Raw genomic sequence first — 22,456 nt, 5'->3', positions numbered from 1 at the left:
AAAGCTAATCTAGGCAGTCTCTCACCTCCAATTAAACCTGCAAAAAGCTAAAAGTAGAAGTGTGGCTCAAGTGGTAGAGTTCCAATTGTGAGCAAAAAGGCCAAATGTGCATGACACACAGAGTTCTAGCCCCAGTACCAGCAACTAAATAACTAAATAAAATAACCTAGGGCTGGGGGTATGGCTTAAGTAGTAGAGTGCCTGCCTAGTGAATGTCAATCCCATTTATAGATAATAGATAGATAAATAGAATAGATAGATTGAAAGCAAAAGAATATCTAGGAATAAATCTGACAAAAGATAAGACCTATGCACTGAAAAGTTGCAATGTTGCTGAAATCAATTGGAGAAAAATCTAAACCCATGGAGAGGCACACTGTGTTGATGAGAACAAAATCCATGGAGATAAGAGTGTGTTCATGGTTCAGATGACTCAACATTGTTACAATTTATATTCCCCTCAGACTGATCTAGATTCAGTGAAATTCTCAGCAGCCTTTCCTGGTAAAACTTAACAAGGTATTCTAAACTTTACATAGAGATGTAAAGGAATAGTCAAAATCTTGAAATGGAAGAAGGAAGGACATACACTACCTTTTTTTTTTTTAAGGGAATGTTGGGGGCATAGGAGGAAGGAACTGCAAAGTGGCAATTTGGGGCGTGATAATGTATGTCTTTTATTGATGAGGTGAAGGTTTCCAAGATATATACTTACATATCAAAAAGGACTGTTGGCTTTAGTATTCATGGTTTGTTATACACACACACACACACACACACACACACACACACAGACACACACACACACACACACACACACACACACACACGTTTTATCAAGTATACCTTGAAAAAATTCTGTTCCACCCTCAGTTCCAATCTTTTAAGGCAGTTGTGTTATAAATTCCATTTTTCAGAAAGGGAAAAAGAGCCAGGGGTTAAAAGTGATTAGACCATAGTTACAGGTACAAACCTAGAGTTTTCAGCTCCAAAGCCCTGGATCTTAAGCTATGAGTCATGCAGATAGAAACACTTTTCCATCTAGCAAGTATAGACCAATATTGATTGTATAATGTGCCAGATACTATGTTTAAAGTATGGCACAGAGCAGTGACAGAAAAGGTCTTACCCGTGAAGGGCTGTGCCAAGTCCTTTCTCAGCTTGACAAAGTAGCACAATCAATTTTCTCTTTATTACATCTCTGTCTTCTCTCAAAAATGAAAAAAAAAATGGTGCTCTGGTCCTTCACCATCACACTAGGATAGAACTTAGGCTCTATCTTATAGAAAAAGAGATACTGGTAGGCAAAGGAACTTGCTCCTGACCCTACAGCTAGTGAGCAAGAGTAAGGTTTGCCAGACAGACATCCTTGTCTTCAGGGCTTGGGACCCTCCCCCCAACACTAAATTGCCCATAATCACACAGTTGCTCCTGCAACTAGAGCCCAAACAAACCCTCTTTCTTTTGCAGACAAAACCACAAGCAGGCGCCAAGTCCCCATAGATGAAAACAGCTGTCCACAAAGGTTCTGCTTTGTGTTATTAATTCACTTAAAGGAAATTTGGTTTCTAACCAACACTAATGTCATATCCCCCACTCAAGAAAAGAGAAAATATGAGTGTAAGGTTGCAGGGCTAGCTTCTTGGATCTGATGTGATGTTGGCTTGTGTTTGCAGCCAGACTCAACTCTTGCTCCAATGGGTCCTTCCTACCTTCAAGGCAGATCTTCTGGGTCCAGAGAGGGACTCCAATCTCTACCCCATCTCCATCATGCATGGAGTTCATGAGAGTCCTTTTCTACTGTGTTTCCAGTGCAACTAGAAATCATTTCAACATCATGATGCAATTCATTAAAAATGAACTCCCCCCCCAAAAAAAGAAATAAATCTAAAAAATTGTCCATTGGGGGGAAAGAGAGAGGGGGGAGGGAGGGAGGGAGGGAGGGAGAGAATTACAGTGGATGAAAACAAAAGAACAAATAAATGTGAACTCAGAGCAACAACGGAGGGAGACAGCTGCATGTGCTTCCGGTGCTAACTCACATCAGCACCCATGAGCCTCATGCAGGGAACCATCTTTCCCAAGTCTTAGCTCCAGCCAAAGGACACATGGACCGCCCCTACTACCTAATTCTGTTTTTTGAATGAGGGGAAGCAGTACAGCATAGAACAGGGCTCAAGGGGACTTTATTTTTTTTTTTTTACTACCATTACTACTTCATTCCAAATGTGTCTGATGAATAACAAACACAGGCGCTGTGCTAGGTCCCAGGGGCTGGGTAAAGAACACAGGCCTGATCAGTGTGTTCCAGGAGGTATAATCCAACAGACAGATTCTGACCTAACTATTCCAGCATTCACAAGTCACACATCTCTGGATAAGGATGAACAGTGCCAGGTATAAGAAGCAGTTGGGTGCTATGAGGGGGTGGGTGAAGGAGGTTACAGTAACTTGGAGATTTGCTGAGGGCCAAGCTCAGCACTCCAAGTACAAGGCTCATCCTGCAGGGAGCTACACTGTGAGCAAACACCAGGGGGCACTGGTATGCACATGGGTGATGGACTGACAAGGAGACTGAAATCTGCTGCTGGCCCATCACTGGATCTACCTCCTGTAAGCAATGGGGAGCTATAGAGGGCTCTAACAAGGGCTTTAGAATGAAGTCTCTGGCTTCAAAGAGGAGGCTAGAAGCCAGATCTGACTGTGGAGATGTGACCTGGCCCTTGCCATCAATACGGAAGGGGAGATGGCAGTGGCCTAGATGGGATGCTGTGGAAGGAAATGGTCTGAGAAAACTGCCCAGCGTGTGACCGGACAGAGGGGTTTTAATGATGTCAGTGAAACTGATCTCTCCACAAATGACTGCCTGCTGCCAGCTCCCCTCCCCTCTCTCAGGGCCAGACACTGTGATTCCAAGGAGAAGCAAGGACACAGGGGGTTTGTCTGACATCCAACACTGACCTCGGCTTTTTGGAATGCCCACATCTTCAGAGCAGGCAACACATCCAGACAAAAGGCCAGAGGGTCAGGTTCCTGAACCCACTGCAATGTTTTCCTGAACTGCACTCCTGTACTACAGAGAAAACTGTGGGGCCGTGTAGGAGCCCTCTACTCTTTCAGGCCAGATGCTGGCAAACTAGAAAGCACCTGACAGATGCTAGTCAGCTGACACCACAGTCTCCACACAGCTTGGCCCAACTCAGTGAAGTGAAATCAAGTCACCCTGGTAAAACATCCATGGAGACCAGCCTCCTGTCTGCACAATGCCCCTTTGCCCAAAGTATGTCTGTTCCCACTGGCCTTACCTCCTTGCTAACCATACCTACCTTGTCCTTAAACCCCACTGGGCAGTTCTTTTCAGGGCCACTGGAAGGAGAACAAGCAATCAGTGTCCACCCGGACCTCCCAATGCTTGCCTGCTTGTCTGCCATCAAGCTCCTCACCTATGCCTAAAGGCCAGATGCAGGTACTGGTGACACTGGTGCCCACCTCACAAGGATTACAGGCCAGGTCCTCAATTTTTTCCTGGGTAGCTACACTGGTTCCTGTCTGCTCTCTTGCCTTGAGATCTGGCTCACAACTCCTTCCCCCCTCCACCTTCAATCACCTCAGAGGCTTCAATACTCAGACACTAAGTCCTCTTGCCCATGGTCCTGTCAGATCAGATCTTCCTGATTCCCCACAACCCACAAGCAGTCACCAAAGCTCCTCCACTTTAAAGACCCTAAACTAAAACCTTTTATTAATCTCTGTGACTTCTTAGTTCTCTACCCAAATCTTTGCTTTACTCTCTTCTGCACTGTGGACCCTCGGTCATACCCAAGTCTCCCTGGCTGCCAGCTCCTGCAGCCCTCTGTCCTCACTTCCTCCTGACACAACATTACTGACCACTCATGACTTCTACGAATGGTGCTCCCTGGTCCCTCATACCTCTGGGACCAGGTGTCTGCCTCTTGGCCTTTCTTCTTTCTGCTCTCCAAAAGCCCAGCTCATTTTCTCCCTCTATACCCACAGCCCATTTCTTTTCTCCTTGGCCACCAGAAGCCTTATCACCAGTCCATGTCTCCACCTTCCATCTGTAGACTACTACAGAAGACCCCTTACCGGCCTCCCTAACTCCAGCTGGGAGTTAGCCTTAGCAAGAGAGAGCATCCTAAAGCACAAACCTCCCATATTATTCCTCTTTTAAATCCCTTAGTGAAGAACTCAAAACTCCATAGTCTGGAATACCAAAGCCTCCTTCCCCAGCCTTCCTGCCCTCCCTGCCCAACCCAGACCCTCATATATGGCCCTGCTCCTTGAAGATGCCAGAAACCTCGTTCATCCAACTCTCAGTGCTAATTGGATCTCTCGTCTCCAGTTGAGGATCCTCTCTTTTTGCTGCCAACCTCACCATCAGTACTTGTGTGTCCTGGGCACCATCCCCTGGATCATCACTCTGGTCTTGCAGGAGAGACATTGATACATTCCTCCAGGCAGACTCCATGTTCACCTGGACCTCTCTGTCTCTGCAATACACTTAGCCTCTCACATTTCCAGCACCCTCCTTCCAACCTCCACCTTTCAGATATACTGGCTGCCTCCTACTCACCCCTTCCAACTTTCTCACAGATTCCCCTATGGCTCCGACTACTTCTTGGTATGGTTTATTTGTGTGCTGGCCTCACTCTTGTGGGACTATGGGATGCTTGAGTGAAAGAGTAAAGGTAGGATTAGTGACTGGAAATCTGACAATATGGATGGAGCAATGTTAGCAAGGGTAGCAAGAAGACAGAAGGAAACACCGGCTTTCCATCTCACTGAATCATTCACATCACACCTGGCGCTGCTGGGCCCTTTACTCCTGCCTCCACAGCTCCACATGCAGCTACAGTGGAAGAAGAATAACGCATTGACTTCTGGGAAGCCCTTGGCCCATGCCAGTATCTGGCAATGATGCCCTGTAGGACCACAGAATGGGGAAAAAAGCAGGCTGACCTTTGCCCCAGAACACAAGGCACCAAAAGTAGTATTAAATCTTGCTAAACACATTGTCTGCCACTTCATTCTGCCTGAAATTCCCTTTCCAGTTCCCATCTCATTCCCCAAATTGCCAAAGAGGCATGAGCCTTTTCAACCTTCCAAAGCCCAATGATGATGTCCCCACTTGAGACCAAGTCCTCTACTCCGTGCAGGGTGGCCCTTTGGGCACGATGGTGCAAGTCTGTTCTGGACTTCAGCTTGCTGGCAATCGCAGGACCAAGATGTGAACCCAGGCCTGAGGCTTCCAAGTGCAGGGCCCACAGCCACTCTGCAGCTCTGACTTCTCCAGGGCACTAGCTCCTGCAGAGGCTCTGCTGAATGTTCTTCCTAATAGCACCTTCCAGTCCACAGTGCACAGAACTGGCTGAAACTCAGCAGGTAGAAAACAATGGCCATAAGTTACTAAACTTGCTACAGACAGCAAGCATTGTACTGAGTTCTTATAGAACTGTTGTAAGATTAAAAGCTAGGATTGTCTCCATTTTTCAATGAGATACTTGAAGCATAAAGGGAGTATATAACTTGTCCAAGGTTTCTACGATGAGTCAGGCAAAGCCAGACTCAACTGCAATCCTGTCAGACCAGAGCCCTTGCTCTTCAGCATTGAGGGACAGCAATCAGCAGTTCAGATTTGATAGGGTCGAGCAGAGCATAGATGATGCCCATTTCCAGCACATTCTAAGAACAGCATATCACTCCACGCTGAAACTAATGACAGATACGGTCTGACATTTAAACTGGCCTCTCAGGACCTGTAGTTGTGTAGACTAGGAACTGGGTATGATGGACAGATTTCCTAGGAAATGGGGTGGGGATAAAACGCTACCCTGAAATGTGCCTGCTTAGAAGGCTGAAGGCACCAAGACTTGGCAGACAGACCTCTGTCACATGAGGCCCCACCCTGTGCCCAGGAGCCAGGAATCCACACATGCCTTGCAACCCAATCCACCACAATACGAAGGGGGATCTGAGCCACACTGGGTAAGCTAAACACAGCTGCGAACTATTATGCTGCAAAGTTACATCTGCACTAACTTGCCAACTCTTGATAAAGCTGGTCACTTGTCCCCAGAACCAGCAGTGATGGCTCCATTTGTGTGACTTCCAATTTCCTTTTACTCACTACCTGCAGAGCTTCCTCTGAGCCCTGGGATGAGGCTCTTGTGGTCCCGCTTGCAGAAACAAACTGAAGTCCCACAAGCCATAGTTCTACTCCCACCCCCATAACCAACACCATGTGAAAATCTGCCTCTTCAAAAGATTGAGCTCACCCAGCAAAGCCTTTGCTCTGGGAGGATGGGGCTACATTGCAAAACAGGCATCCTGCTGCTGATACTCACTCAGCTGGTACGCCCTTGGCCATGGGCCTGAACCCAGCCACATTATGCTGTGTTGTGGCACTGTGCCTCTTGGTTATTCATTCCTTCTCCACTCATTCAGCAGCTATTTATTGAACATCAACTGTGATCCAGGCACTAGGATTACAGCAGGGCCTCTCAGGGTGAGGCCTCCAAAACCAGTGAGCATAACTCTCCTTTTCTGCCCTAGGGCTGCCAAAGATCTTTTGGGGCAAAGCCAAGGAAGAAGGACCACCTGGTGTGTAAAAGAGAAAAGAGAGCACAAAAGGAACCAACTACAAACAGAATTCCAAAGAAATGAGAAACTTCAAACAGCAGCCTGCTAGTTAGTAGTGATTCTGATATTATTTTAAAATAATACGTATATGCATATATATGTATATATACACACATACACATATATGATGGAATAATGAAAAAAGTAATTAATATTGTTAGAAATCAGTGTCACTGTAAAAGTACAAAAAAACAAGATAATTAAGGTTCAAAAGGCCTAGCAGAAGCTTACTATCTGGGCTGGAAAGGTGGCTCAGTGGTAGAGAGCTTGCCTTGCATGCATGAGGCCCTGGGTTCGATTCCTCAGCACCACATAAGCAGAAGACAAAAAGAAGAAGAAGCTTACTATCTATCTTATCACACAGCTCAGAATCTGCATACTATCAATTTTTTCCCCATTTCTACTGGCAAAACCAAGCCACAGAGACAAACCCAAAGTTAATAGGATGGGGAAATACACACCACTTACAGCAAAGTCATGGCAAGCATGAAGAAAGAATAATTATGTTCTAGCCAGGTGCCAGTGGCTTTTGCCTGTAATTGTAGCTAGTTGAGAGGCTGAGATCATGGGGGGGGGGGTGGAGAGAGGGGGGGGGCAGTAGCAGGACTTTCCAATAATGGCTTAAGAGCTAAAACTAAACATCTGAAGACTTCCTTCCTGATCCAACTTCATGGGATAAAGAGGACAACAGTGAAACAGTGGCAGTCTCTTAATACATGCTGTAATGTGAGTTACCTATGAAATATAACACATTGTTCCTAAAAGAACCAAAATCCAATCAAACCTTTGAGTTAACTTGCAGTGAAAAGAAAATATGAGCTAGTAGATATATCACCAGGAGGAAGCAGAGTGTTCAGACTGTGGACTATTACATAGTGCAGGGGGCCTAGTCTTTGACAAGTTAAGGAGGGTGGCCCACACTAGAACAAAGGAGGAATTTGAGAAACATGATGGCCACACGCAATATGCTGGCTCATGACTTCAGCATTATTGTTTATGTGTTTCATTTAATTTATATATTTGAGATAACTGGGGAAATGTGAATTTTTCCCAATTAGATCCCAAAGAATTACTGCTAGTTGTGGTAGGTGTTATGCAAGAATAGCTTTTAAGATTTGCACCTGAAGTTTGGAGAAGGAAAATACTTGCTATGCATTTGCTTTCAGAGATTTCTGGAAACAAAAAGAGGTAAATGAAGCAAATACGGCCAAATCTTAATAATTATTCAATTTGTGTAAGTATAGAAGTGTTCGTCTCTCTCTTGTTAACAACAAACACTTCTATAGAATATGAGAGAGAGAAAATATGAGAGGAGACTATGAGGCAGAAAGATGAAAGAATGGTAGAGTAGGGTATTTGTCCTAGAGTAAACAAAGGCTTCTGATGGGTGGGACAATAGTCTCAGTAGCAACAATGACCATAATAGCAACAGAAGCTATGAATTCCCACTCCTGCTGTCAGGTTCAAATCTTACTCCCTCACTTAGCAACTAGGACAAGTCACTGTACTAGTTACATGATCTGAGCTTAAGTTTCTCTTTCTTTAAATGGACTTGAAAGTGTATGTCATTAAAGAAGGTGGCACATACAGTCTGGCCACTTAGTACCATGCTCTGTATGTAATACAGTCTGCTTTGCATGTAGAAATGATGACAGAGAGGTGACATAGTTACCAAAGGTCTCCATCATTGAAGTTCCATAATTGCTCTGACTGCCTAAGCCTGTTAGCTAAGTGCCTGTGACAGGCAGTTTCAAAATGTCTCCCATGATTTCCACTTGCTGGTGCTCAGCTCTTGTGCCACCTCCTTCCTTAAGGACTGGGCTGATCTATAAAGCTAGTAAGACACTGGGAAGAGGAAATGACTCCCAAGGCCAGCTCAGAAACATCATCATAGCTTCTGCTTGCTTTCCCTGATTGTTTATACTTTTTTTTTTGGGGGGGGGGGTCCAGTCATGGGGCCTGAACTCTGGGTCTGGGCGCTGTCCCTCAGCTCTTCAGCTCAAGGCTAGCATTCTACCACTTGAGCCACAGCGCCACTTCCGGCTTTTTGCTTATGTGGTGCTGAGGAATCAAACCCAGGACCTCATGCATGCAAGGCAAGTGTTCTACCACTGAGCCACCTTCCCAGCCCTGATTGTTTGTTCTTTGGAAAGTTATCTCCTAGGCTACAAGGACATTTCCATGCCACAGGACAGTCAATTGGTCCTATGGAAGGTTCCATATATCAAGAACTGAAGCTACCACCAACAGCCAGGACAAACTGATAAGGTGTCAGGTGAGTACCACTACAGAAACAAGCCTCCAGCCCCAGCTATACCTTCAGAGGATGGCAGCCCTAGCCCATTTCCTGACTGTAGCCTTCTAAGAAAGCTGAAAATGAGGCCACTCCTATATCTGGCCCCACAGAAACTGAGAGATGTTTTCAGCTCTCAGTTGGGGGAGCATTCGTTATACAGCAACAGAGGATTAATATGGTAATTAAGTAACAGGTTACAGTACTTCTTCCTGTTCCCCATATATAAAATGAACACAGCAACAGCAGGTACATGGTAAGAACTAATCCAAGGTGCCTGGCCTATAGTCTGCACACTGCGCAAGCCTCCACAACAGCATCCATCCACTTAAAAACCTGTGTTCACCTTAGATATGTATTTTAATGTTTTTTTTCCTTTTATGCATGTGTTTCTAACGCATTTATAAGATTATCTCTTTGTTGCTTTGTATGTCCCTCCCCCACAGTATAACTCCTGCTTTCACTATATTTGATGTCAGTATAACTTGTGGAGGAGATGGGGAAAAAACAGTTGTTTAAGGATACAGGTGGACCTGTTGCAACAATGAGAAGTACAAGTTGTCATGTCCAAAACGAGCTTTACAACGTCGGTGCGGGGGGGGGGGGGGGGAGGGGAAGGGGGGGAAGGAGAAGGATTGGGATTGGGATTGGGGGGGAGGGGGGAGGCTGGGAAGGGATGTGAAGGGTAAACAAAGGAGGAGGCTGCAATGCTTGGTAAGAAATGTACGCATTGGGCTGGGAAGGTGGCTCAGTGGTAGTGTGCGTGCCTTGTATGCATGAGGCCCTGGGTTCGATTCCTCAGCACCACATAAGCAGAAGAAGCTTTAAGTGGCTCTGTGGCTCAAGTGGTAGAGCACTAGCCTTGAGCTGAAGAGCTGAGGGACAGTGCCCAGGCCCAGTGTTCAGGCCCCACGACCAGCAAAAAAAAAAAAAAAAGAAATGTACGCATTATCCTGCCCATGTAATTGTAACTCCTCTATACAGTATGTTCACAAATAAAATTAAATTAAATTAAAAAAAAAACCTGTGTTCATGCATGGAGCCACAGGGCATTCAGATATAGAGGCCTGGCAAACCAACCACAGAAGCAAGTATCTGAGTAGGTAGGATCTCTGCCCTCTGCCCTTAGGTAGCTACCTTCCTGGCAGCACCAAAGACTCATGACTGTGGGTGAAATGGCTTCAGGTTCAAATCTCTCCCACTTCCCCCTTCAAAGTGAGTGTCCATGACATGCATCTATACATGTGAACATTCTTCTTCCAGAACCATCCCTAACACCATTCCCAAATGTCCAGATCTCACCAGAACATTTTGTAGCCAGATTCCAAAGGCAGGAATCTTACCTCTCCTGATCCCTCCTCTTGTGCTATGTACCCCCCACTCAGTACTAATAACAGAGAGCAAGACTATAACTCTCAGAGAGGGATGGAGAAAGCAGAGACCTGAGGCCAGCTGGCAATGGCAAACTGGTCAGGTGGGAAAAGCACCTGTTGCTTTCCAGAGAACCCCAGAAGTCCACAGCACTTAATCTAAACCCAGCCAGCACCAATATTCACCCCCTACCCTTCTACCCCCTCCACCCCCAAAGGATCTTACAGGTCTAGGGAGGGTGTATATGCTGTTTCCTCCACAAGGGAGCCCAGTACAATGGGTGTATTCCTGTCATCAGATATGGGAGCCACATGTGTCGCACTTGTCAGACACTGTCTAGACTCAAACAGGCCTGGACCACATCCTGACTATACAGCCTGTGGCCCAAATTATTCTTCTGAACTGAGAGTGCTCTCAGTCAGTAATCAGGCAAAGACAAAGCTTTATGGAATTAGAATTTCACAAAACACATTGCTTCTGGTCTTATAGTCAACTGTATCCTTAGTTCTCACCCTTGACCATGTATATTGATAAGTTGTTTAAAATCAGGTCCTCAGACTCTAAACCTGTGCAGTGAGAATCTCCAACAAGAAAGCCCTTTCTTCCCATTTGTTAGGAAATGGAAAGGCTTGGAAAAAATTATATTAAGTGAAGTAAGCCAGGCCCAAAGAAGCATAGGTCCCATGGTTTCCCTTATTTGCAATATCTAGTATAGGTATGAGTCAAGCAGAAAAGGTCAGATAATGTGATGTTAGGAAAATGAACCCTTAAATATGTATTTTAATGTTTTCGTTTCTTTCATGCATATGTTTCTAACGCATTTATAAGATTATTTCTTTGTTGCTTTGTATGTCCCTCCCCCACAGTGTAACCCCCGCCTTCACTATATTTGATGTCAGTATAACATGTGGAGGAGATGGGGGCAAACAAGTCGTTTAAGGATTCAGGTGGACCTGTTGCAACAATGAGAAGTACAAAATGTCATGTCAAAACCAGCTTTACAATGTCGGGGGGGGGAGGGGGGTATAATTGGGTGGGGGGAGGGGGGAGGCTGGGAAGGGAGGTGAAGGGTAAACAAAGGAGGAGGCTGCAATGCTTGGTAAGAAATGTATGCATTATCCTGCCCATGTAATTGTAGCCCCACTGTACAGTATGTTTTCAAATAAAATAAAATAATATTAAAAAAAAAAAAAGAAAGCCCTTTCTCTGTATTTCTTTTCATTCTGAAATTCAACTGGGTTTGAGAGACACTGGTCTACAGGCCTCCTGATCTCCTGGGACCCCAGTGACTCCTGGTGCCCATGGTGCTCACAGCTGCTGGCTTCTTCTTCCTCTAAAGTCTCACTATATCCAACTTCCAACTGTGCTTTACTCGTGCCCTTCCCACTCTGGGGTGTTCTAGCCACATCATGGCAGGCATCCTCCAAAGGAAAAATTCCAGTTTTCAGTCTGCTAACAATAACAGCTGCAGAAGAGCCAGGGCAGTTCCCAGACTCCTTCTTTGAACCATGGCTTTGATGATGAGGTATAAGCCCTTAGCATGTCATATACCCAAAAAGTTCAAGACTGGGTTTCTCCAGATGGCTCCAAACAATCACTCTGAATGCTCACTTTACACCTGGTTAACTTTTACAAAATAGTACTGATTGGTTTCCAGACCACAGTGAAGGTTCAGACCCATGCAGGCATATGGCAAGAAAGAGAGAAAGAGAGAGAGTAGTGTGTGGGACTGGCCACCCCATGTTTCCAAGGCTGTCCTCTAAACTAAACTCCTGAAGGCTAACATTCCACTTTAATTTCTAGTTAAAACTTGAGACAAAGACATGCCCCGACAAGGTACATATCCACATTATGGTGCCTAGGAGAAGAGTCTTGATCTTGGCCTTGCTGACAGATAACACACACACACACACACACACACACACACACACACACACACACACACACACACACACACACACACACACACACACACACACACACACACACACACACACACACACACACACACACACACACACCACATACACACACCACACACACATACCCTACTTCCCTCCCACAATCTGCCTGGACAGTGATGCTAGCTACCTGAAAACCCGGGATATGCAGGACAAAGAACAAAAACCCCAAATGTCTACACTGTTCCAGATCACAGCTAAGCAGAGGACATCAGAAATGCCTTAGTTGAGACCGAAGATAACCCTCACACCAAACTCCACCCAAGAGCTCCAAGAGGTAGTGGGTTGTTTATTAGAAACAATGAATTGTTCCACATTAGGAAAAAAAAAAACCCAGAAAAAGATGAAGTCAGCCAGTTCAAACAAGCACACAGAGGTTGGCTCCCCAAGCGTAATGGACAGAACACACACAAACTCAAACTGCTGCGACATCTTCAGGTACATGCTGAGAACAGCCAGTACATCGTTTCGTTGGAATTTGTAATAAATAGATACCTGCTCTGGAGAGGCTTAGATACTTTGTCTGGCTTTTATTGGGACATGCAGTCACTCTCAGTCTCACAGTCATTGTACTGCAAAGCTAGGAATGTTCTGGAATTGGGTTGCAGCAAACACTTTGGCCTATCCTCCCACCATACTTTCACCCTCCTTTTCTGAGATCTACACCTCATCCCCAAGGATGATGCTCCGGTCGTGTTTACTCATCTTAACCTCAGGTGACTGGACTGGCAATGGACACAACTAAACTGGGCTAGCCTGGGATATCTGCTTAAACGGGGATCATGTAGATGTGGTCCTTTGGGGAGGTCAAATAGGATGCACAGATGGGAAAGCAGACAGGAGAGAGGGCACAAAAGCAGAATCGGAGCCTGCCCATGTCTTGAAGGGCCCTCCAGGCTGCCCACACATGGTTCTGTGAGGTGACCTCTCTCCTGGGGATAAAGTTCTCTTCTGCCTATTCAGCTACTTTGAAATGGACTTCTATTATTTGGTAGCAAAAACATGAAACCTTGGAGAAAATAACTAAAGCCTCTTTGTTACCAATTGCCAGATATTTCCAGGAATTTTTAAAGACTAAAATCAACTCTTTTCCCATTACTGTTTCTAAAAACATACATACACTTTTAACATAAAATATGTAAGCATTTTGCTATGGCAACTGGTTTCAATAACAAGCAAGGCGGCCACCAAGAATGTGGGATCAGCAAAAAGGAAGGCCTCTAGAATACACCCTCACATGCCTTTCCTGACACTCTTTGGCCAGGGCAGCCTGGGACACGGAGGAGTAGATCTATGCTGACTCTCTGGCATCAGGCCTGGGGTAATGACTGCTCAACCTGCCTGCATACACCAGACAACTGGCTTTCTCTACAGAACCCCAACACTGGACTCAAACAATGGGCAGCAGTGAAAATGGAAAGAGGCCTAAACCGATAACATGCCATCTATAGATTCCAAGAGAGAAAGTGAGAAAATGAGTCACTCCGAGAGTGACTGACTGTACTCTCTTTTCCCACCACAGCATTAGTGAGAGAGTAATAAAGGGCGAAGTACAGACCTCCGGCTGGATGGCTTTAAACACGGGGATGTCCATGAGAGTGATCTGGCTCTGCAACAAAAGAGAGTCCATGTTAGGAAATGCTAGACATCAAAGACAACTGTCACATCACTTCAGACCCAGAAGCTATACTCCTCTCATGACACAGAATAGAGCAAAAGAGAGCACTTCTTATTAATTCAAATTCCTTTAATGGATAAACACATAAAACTTTCATTTTAACTGATGGTTATTACATGATGGATATTACATGGTAGTTTGAAACATGTATATATATGTTGTGTAATGTTTAATTTAAATCAGGTTAAATATATCTATCTTCTGAAGCATTTACCATTTCTTTATGGTAAAAACATTCCAAATCCTTTCTTTTGGCTTTGTGAGATGCACAGTACACAGTTGCTGTCTACAATCACCATACTGTGAAACAACCCCACTACAACTTCTCTCTCTTACTAACAGTGACCTGGTCCCCACTGATCGGCCTCTCCCTACCCCACCCTCCTCTGTTCCTCAGCCTCTAGAAGCCATCATTCCACTTTCAACTTCTCTAAGAGTAACTTCTTAAGATTCCACATAGTAGTGAGATCATACTCTGTTTGTCTTTCTGTGCCTGGCTAATGTCATTAACATAATGCCCTCCCGTTCCATCCACACTGCCACAAATAACAGGATTCTGTGCTTTTCTTATGGCTGAATATTATTCCTTCTGTGTACATACCAAAGTATTCTGATCTATGCATCAACTGATAGACACGTAGGCTAATTCCATTTCTTGCCTATTATAAATAGTGCTGCAATAAACATGGGAATTTGGGTGTCTCTGACATACTGATTTTTTTTAGAGTTACACCCAAAAGTGGGAGTGGCCAGGTCATACATAGTTCTATTTTTAACTTTCTGGGGAACCTCCATACTGTTTTCTGTAACAGCTACACCAATTTACATTCCTACTAAAGTGTACGAGGGTTTCCTAGTCTCTAAGTCCCTGCCAGCACTTGTTATCTTTTCAATTAACAGTCATTCTTCCTGGAGTAAGATAGTATCTCACTCTGGTATTGACTTGCATTTGCCTAATGGTGGCTGATGCTGAGGATTCTTTCAGGTTCCTGCTGGCCATTTATAGGCTTTCTTTTGACAAATGTCTATTTTTGACCATTTATTAATCAGGTTTTATGGTTATGTTTATTGCTATTGAGGTTTTAAAAGTTACTTAGACATTCTAGACAAATAACCCCATGCCAGTTATAGGTTGTCTCTTCACTTTTTTTTTCTTTGCCAGTCCTAAGGTTTGAACTCAGGGCCTGGGTGCTGTCCCTGAGCTTTTGTGCTCAAGTCTAGCACTCTAGCACTTCAGTCACAGCTCCACTCCAGCTTTTCTTGTAGTTTAGTAGAGATAGGAATATCACGGACTTTCCTGCCTGGGCTGGCTTTGAGCTACAATCCTCATAGCTCAGCCTTCTGAGTAGCTAGGATTATAGGCATGAGCCACTGGCACCTCTCTTGTCTCTTCACTTTGATGATTATTTCCTTCACAATACAAAAGCTTTCTTCAGGTCCTATAATCTTAGTAATCTATTACTGCCTTCATTTCTGTGTTTTTGAGGTTTTATTAAAAAACAAAAACAAAAAACCTTGCCCATTCCAATGTCCTGAAGCATTTCCTCTGTGTTTTCTTCTAGTATTTCATAGTTTCAGGTCTTACATTTAAGTCTTTAATCTGTTTCAAGTTGGGTTTTTATAGCTGGTGAGAGATAAGGGAAATTTCTGAAATGCCTCTCCCATCCCTTTCCCACCTCATAAATCCCCATCCACACCCTTCTTTCTGACTGTGAGATGAACTTTCAACTAAAAAGTTAACAGAGTTACTTGGAGGGTGGGACCCAGGATAAGGGAACATTTTTTTTTTAGTTTGGAAATTTTTGCGCTGTATTGATTTTTATTTCATGAATGAATTACTTTTCTAATTTAAAAAGTTGTCTGAAGTGGTGCAAGCTGTTTACATGTATAAAAACAGAACAATGAAACTTGAAATTGTTTTGGAAACAGGAAAAGGGTGGAGGTGAGTGGGGGTGTGATTGATTAGGATGCATTGTATACACGTGTGGGAATGTTCCAGTGGAACCCCCTTATATGACTAATGTATGCTAATTTTCAAAGTTGGGGTTAAATACTAAATATCAGAATGATAAACAAGGATTTTATACACTACTCTAAATTTAAATTTATTTTTAAATTGTGGCTTGAAGAAATTATACTTGTCTTTTGATAAGTTTACATTATATGGTAACATGCTATTCAAGATGCCTGCAGAGACTGGTCTAAGTCCCTGAACCATTCACTCATAGAGATCAGTACTAAACAGAGCGCACACCCTGGAAAACTTCCATGGCAATCTGATACAGCCACACATATCTGTCATATTTTCTAAGTATCAGGCCTCAACAGACTGGAAATGAAAGAACTGGTTGGTCCTTTACCACAGTCAGTTTAATGCCACCAATGCCATCATTAGAGAAAAAATAAATGTATCAAGTTAAAAGGCCATCCTCAGAATTAGAAAATCATCTAGGGACAGCAAAAAAAGACATCCTTACTGACAATTCTATCTCCTTCCACTTGTCACATGGGATAACAGATGTCAGTTAACAACAGGCCTCTGTGACAGGCCAGGGAAAAGGAAGAGCGGAGGACCTTTGGATGCCTCTATCCACTGAACCTGTCCAGTGGAGCAAACTTGGAGTCTGTAATCCACAGAGCCTGGGGGTATATCTCAACACTGTCACGTAATAGCAATGCTCTCTGACATATGACTTAACTTCTCCAGTCTCAAGTGCCACATCTAGAAAGTGGTGACAGTAACACTCATCCTTCAGGACCTTGGTGAAAATTTAAAATAAGGGTGTAGAATACCTGGTGCCTAACAGATGCTCAATAAATATATGAAGGAAGAGATAAAGATTAGCAAAAGGTGAGTCACAGAGATGGAGCCATGAATCAGCATGTGAACTTATGACTCGAAACCAATACAGGAACTAAGAAACAAGGCAGTGCTGGCTTGGCTGGTCACCCATGCACTGAAGCTACTTCAGAGAAAACTGAAAGGAGGTGGTAAAATTGAGGCAGCAAAAAGCCTCCTGTCAAAAATACACTTAGAAAAAACAATACATAAGGTGTGTCGCCACTGACTACAATCCAGGGCTCAGGTACAGAACTGTAGCCAGCTCTTGGCAGTAGTTTGAGACCACTGGGATCTTGGAAAGCACAAGACACAGGCCAGGGATGCATGGGAGAAGGAATGAGCAGGGGCTTCAGCCTCTTTGGCCCCTAGCAGGGGATAGCGCTCCTTGTGGGCACAGAGGTGAAATGCTAATGGAAGCATGGCAAGCCAACAGAAGGTGGCACAAGGGGAATCCAGGCTCTTCCATGCCCGTTCCCGCTCTGTGGCAAGGGGACAGATGACATCACAGAACCTTCCAGCCCAGGTGATCTGGGAATGGAATAGCTTGTGAGCCACACAGGCCTACAGGCCCTGTCCTAGTCTACAGCTGCAGAGCTCAGAGCTATGTCCTGGGCAGGGCAGGGCAGTACAAACAGACTTCCATTTCTTCTGCCAGACTCATCAGGATTGTTAGTCAAGTGCTCCTGATATTTGCATTAATTCTGCCACACTGGGGAACAGAAAGGCCTGGTGAAAACAGGAGATTTGAGCTAAAAGCTCAGAGGGTCTTGGAAATCTCTCCTGCTGTTCAAGTTAACTCCTCCTATCCAGGAGAACCAGCAGGATGTTTGCAGTGTCATTTAGGAAAAAACCGAAAGTCTGCCCATGTGAAAATGAGAAAACTTCCTTTCCACTGACATCCATTCTAGACTTTGCTACTAAATTTCTAGGTTTGGGGAAGGGCATTAATGCCAACCTTATATTCTGAGTTGTTTTGGATAGCCTAAGTTTAGAAACCTTCTGATCTCTGCTCAGACCCTAGGTCAAAAAGTGTGTTTAGGTGTTCTACACAACCTCACAACAGGCAGTGGCACCAGACAAAAATAGATTGGTTGTCCTGGCACCTAGTGAGGGGTTTATAAAGGACTCCCTCATCCTTAACGACTCAACCTTGACCAAAATGGATGTAGGGTTCAGCCTGAGGCTATACTAACTAAAATACTCTGGTAAAAGTTACCAGAGTAGCCGGGCGCTGGTGGCTCACGCCTGTAATCCTAGCTACTCAGGAGGCTGAGATCTGAGGATCGCGGTTCAAAGCCAGCCCGGGCAGGAGAGACCGTGAGACTCCTATCTCCAATAAACCACCAGAAAACCGGAAGTGGCGCTGTAGCTCAAGTGGTAGAGCGCTCGCCTTGAGCTGAAGAGCTGAGGGACAGCGCCCAGGCCCAGAGTTCAAGCCCCACGGCCGACAAAAAAAAAAAAAAGTTACCAGAGTATGAGCTTCATGCCATTTTATCCCAATGCCAAAGTACTGTAAAGAGATTGCTGCTTGTGAGGTGTGCAAGGCAGAGGCAGCCTGTCACACACATCATACACCTGAAGGGAGAGGTGGCCATCGGGAGGTCTGAGGGGTGAGGCCAGGACCCGTCCCATACTTGTTTCTAACCAGTAAATGCACCCAGTAATGGAGCTGAACAGAAACACTCATGACTAAGTCTCTTAGTGGCTTCTTTTTGGGGAAATAAAGCCTTGATACAGAGTGTCCTAGAAAGCTGTCACCTGGCAATACCTTCCTTAGTCCTAGTCCCTTCTGGCCAGGCCCCTCTACAAAACCCAGGTTTTTAAGGGAAATGGCCAGTTACTACATTACAAAACCTTTCAGTAGAGAAGAATCCTACAGATTGGAAATCTATTGGACAAGTCACAGTGTGGCTCCCTCCCTACAGAGAAAGGGGTAAGCTAGTTGAATAGCCAAAAAGAAAAAAAAGTGGATTTTATAATTGGTGACGATAGCTTTTCTCGCCTCTAGGGGTGTTTGAATAACACCTCTCTTCCTAGGCACAGCCTTAATATGAGGGTCTCCCTAGACTCCAAACAGACAAGGGAAAAAAGTGCTGAAAAATCAATACAAGGTTTTATAGTAGAAGATACCCTAAAATCTGCATGTTAGATCACTCCACCAATACAATACATAGCCATGAAGGCCCATAAGAACAGAACAAGAAGGAGTCCACTACTGAGATCTGTTCCTGAAGTCTACCCACTCCCAGAGGCACAGGAAGCACATGACTGACCATATATGTTCCACAGGAAGTAGCAGTGGTTATCCACCAGTACCCCATGATGAGAGGGACATGACTTACTCTGTTCTTTTGAGTAACTAAGCTGGCAATAATTATGCTATCTAGTGTTCTTTCCCTGTAAATACTTCACTACAGATTTTCTAAGATCAAGACCGTTTCTTGTCTGACACATAGTTCACACTTGGATTTGCTAATTATCCAAACACTGTTTTTTACAGTAATTTTTCTGGGTTACCCATTTCATAATATTATTTCCTAAAGAGTGAAATGAACATACTATTGACACATGCAGAAGAAAAACACTGCTTATAAAAAGACTATATTAAGGCCTACACAATATAATTCTATATAGATATGGATAGAAATCTAGATGCTTACTTAGCTATAATAGCAAAAATCTAAATAACCTTAAAAGGTATAATCAAAAAGATTTTAGCCAGGTGCTGGTGGCTCACACCTGTAATCCTACATACACAGAAGGCTGAGATCTGAGGATCGAGGTATGAAGCCAGTCCAGGCAGGAAAGTCCATGAGTCTCCTACCCCAATTAACTCCAGAAAAATCAGAATTAATTTTGCAGGATATACATTCAGTTCTTGATTGCACTCTCCTCCTCTTCTCCTCTTAATTTTTCCACCCCTTTCCCTGTGACCCCAGCCCACCCATTTCAAGTACCCACTTCCTAATGTCTTATTTTGCTGAACTTTGACTTTGCCTTTCCAAGGAATTACACTAGTTGAGTTCTCCCATGAATCTACTATATTTCAGTTGACACATTTGAATACACTTGCATACCACCCAATGTATTTCCTTATAAGTTTATAAGCTAAATCTCTCTGGGCCTGACTTACTTCATTTAACATAATTTTTTTCCAGGTCTTTCCACTTCTTTACAAATGATACAAATTCCATTGTGTGAATATACCACTTTCTTAATCCATTTGTCCTGGGGTATCTGGGCTGATTCCATACTTTGGCTATTGTGAATAGTGCTGCAATAAACATGGTTGTATGGGTGGCTTTACCGTATCTTGGTTTGTAATCTTTTGGATAAGTGCCCAGAACTGGAACTGCTGGATCATAGGGTAGCTCTAAGTTTAGTGTTTTGAGGAACTACCTCCATACTGCTTTCTAGAGTGGCTGAACGGGGTTACATTCACACTTACAGTATATTAAGGCTCTTTTTTGGCTGCATCCTCACCAGCATCTGTTATCATTTGTTTTCTTGATAATGGCCATTCTAAATGGAGTGAACTGGAATCTCAATGTTGTTTTATATTTCCTTTATGGCCAGAGATGTTCAGCATTTCTTCATGTGGCTATTGGCTATTTTTATTTCTTCTGAGAAGACTCTCTTTAGCTCATTAGCCCATTTATTAATTGGGTTGGGGGGAGGGTGTTCTTTTTTTTTTTTTCATGTGTATATGTGCCAATCCTGGGGCTTGAACTCAGGGCCTGGGTACTGTCCCTGAGCCTCTTTGTACTCAAGGCTAGCACTCTACTACACCACAGCATCACTTCCAGTTTTTTTTTTTTTTCTGAGTAGTTTATTGGAGATAAAGAGTCTCATAGACTTTTATGCCTGGACAGCTTCAAACCATGATCCTCAGATCTCAGCCTCCTGAGTAGCTAGATTTATAGGCCTGAGCCACCTGTGCCCAGCTTGAGGAAGTGGAGATGTGGCTGAAGTGCTAGAGTGCTAGCCTTGAGGGAAGAAAAAAAAAAAAGCTCAGGGACAGTATCCCTGAGTTCAAGCCCCAGGACCTGCACCAAAAAAGAAAGAAAGAAAGAAAGAAAGAAAGAAAGAAAGAAAGAAAGAAAGAAAGAAAGGAAGGAAGGAAGGAAGGAAGGAAGGAAGGAAGGAAGGAAGGAAGGAAGGAAGGAAGGAAGGAAGGAAGGAAGGAAGGAAGGAAGAAAGAAAGAAAGAAAGAAAGAAAGAAAGAAAGAAAAGGTACCTTTTGAGATTTTTTTTTGGGGGGGGAGGAGTTGTAGGGCTTGAACCCTGGGCTTGGACACTGTCCCAGCACTCTTCAGCTCAAGGCGAGCGCTCTACCGCTTGAGCCACAGCACCACTTCCAGTTTTTTAGTGGTTTATTGGAGATAAGAGTCTCACGGACTTTCCTGCCGGGGCTGGCTTTGAACCCTGATCCTCAGATCTCAGCCTCCTGAGAACCTAGGATTACAGGCGTGAGCCACCAGCGCCTGGCTTCCTTTTGAGATTTCTTTCATATTTGTACATACTATTATTTACAGCAACTCTTTGCTTTTTTTTTCAATATGGTTACTTGGAGGTTTGAACTGGATATGTGGCTTGAAGTATATTCAGATAGAGCCAATGTTAAACATGAGATAGGACACCTACTGTCTGTGTGAAGAGGCAGTGATTTGCTTATCCATCAGTTAGGAATAATAATTGTGCCTAATTTATAAAGCTATCATGAACAGAAAATTATATAAGGTATGTAAAACATTTAGTACAATGTAATACATGTCCAATATGGGAGCTCCTTTTACTATTACCTCCTAGCATTAGCTCCTAACTATTACTTTACTATTGCCTCCTAACTATTACCTCCTGGACAATTCGAGGGTTTCAGACTTGGCTCTGCAAACAGCCAGCTATAAGATTCACATAAGATAATGTATCTTCAGTTTCTCTATCAGACAATCAGTAGTGAGGATGGGGGTTTAGCTCAAGGGTAGCATGCTTGCCTCATATGTGCAAGGCCCTGAATTCAATCCCCAGTACCACAAGTAGCAAAAAGAAAAAGAAAGAAAATGGTAGCTAATTATCTGTTCACCGGGCTGTTGGAAGAACTGAATCATTTAAGGGTACCTGAGTTTACTGAGCACCTACTATGAGCTAGGTATATTTGGGGCACTGTGTGTGGGGGGGAATAATAGACAAGTCAGTTATCCCTGGGGAGTTTATATTCAAGGGGAGGAAAAATAAAAAGCCAGTGTTATATAAAGGAGTATTAGGTAATAACAGGAGTCCTGCAGAAAAGCAGAGTAAGAGGAGAGGGATGGAAGGATGCTACATCAGCCTGGGGCCAGCCCTCTCTGACACTGACATGTAAACGGAGACAAAGCAAACAGCTGGACCAAAGGACAAGTGAGACAAGAAGCTGTCAGCAAGTATGGGGAGAAAAGACAGCCAGTACAGAGCTGGAGAGGCATGGGAAGAGAAGCAAGGAGCGTGGCTGGAGAGATCTGGCCCCAGGGGCAACTCTGGGTCTCATTCTAATGGGAGAAAATTTTCAAGCAGGTTTTCAATGGATCCCTTGGACACACCAAGGCCCCAGCACAGCCTGGCACAGAGTGAACGAGGGAACCTAGGATGGCACAGCTGGTTCATGTGTCACAAAGCCT

The 22,456-nt window shown here is 44.1% G+C and overlaps 1 protein-coding gene across 7 annotated transcripts in view; it reads right to left on the bottom strand.

The window, feature by feature from the left end:
- Positions 1-22,456, bottom strand: part of Ralgps1 (Ral GEF with PH domain and SH3 binding motif 1) — a 247,886-nt gene that overhangs the window by 188,765 nt on the left and 36,665 nt on the right. For all 7 annotated transcript variants that reach the window (XM_070013898.1, XM_070013843.1, XM_070013853.1 and 4 more), the window contains exon 4: positions 13,841-13,891. In XM_070013898.1, coding sequence (XP_069869999.1) covers positions 13,841-13,891 — 51 coding nt within the window. The remainder of the gene's footprint in view (positions 1-13,840; positions 13,892-22,456) is intronic.

The sequence above is a fragment of the Dipodomys merriami genome, unplaced genomic scaffold (genome assembly GCF_024711535.1).
Source record: "Dipodomys merriami isolate MVZ:Mamm:240054 unplaced genomic scaffold, mDipMer1.0.p SCAF_11, whole genome shotgun sequence".
Taxonomy (NCBI): domain Eukaryota; kingdom Metazoa; phylum Chordata; class Mammalia; order Rodentia; family Heteromyidae; genus Dipodomys; species Dipodomys merriami.
The sequence above is the reverse complement of the archived record's forward strand: the minus strand, read 5'-3'. Positions and strand labels throughout refer to the sequence as shown.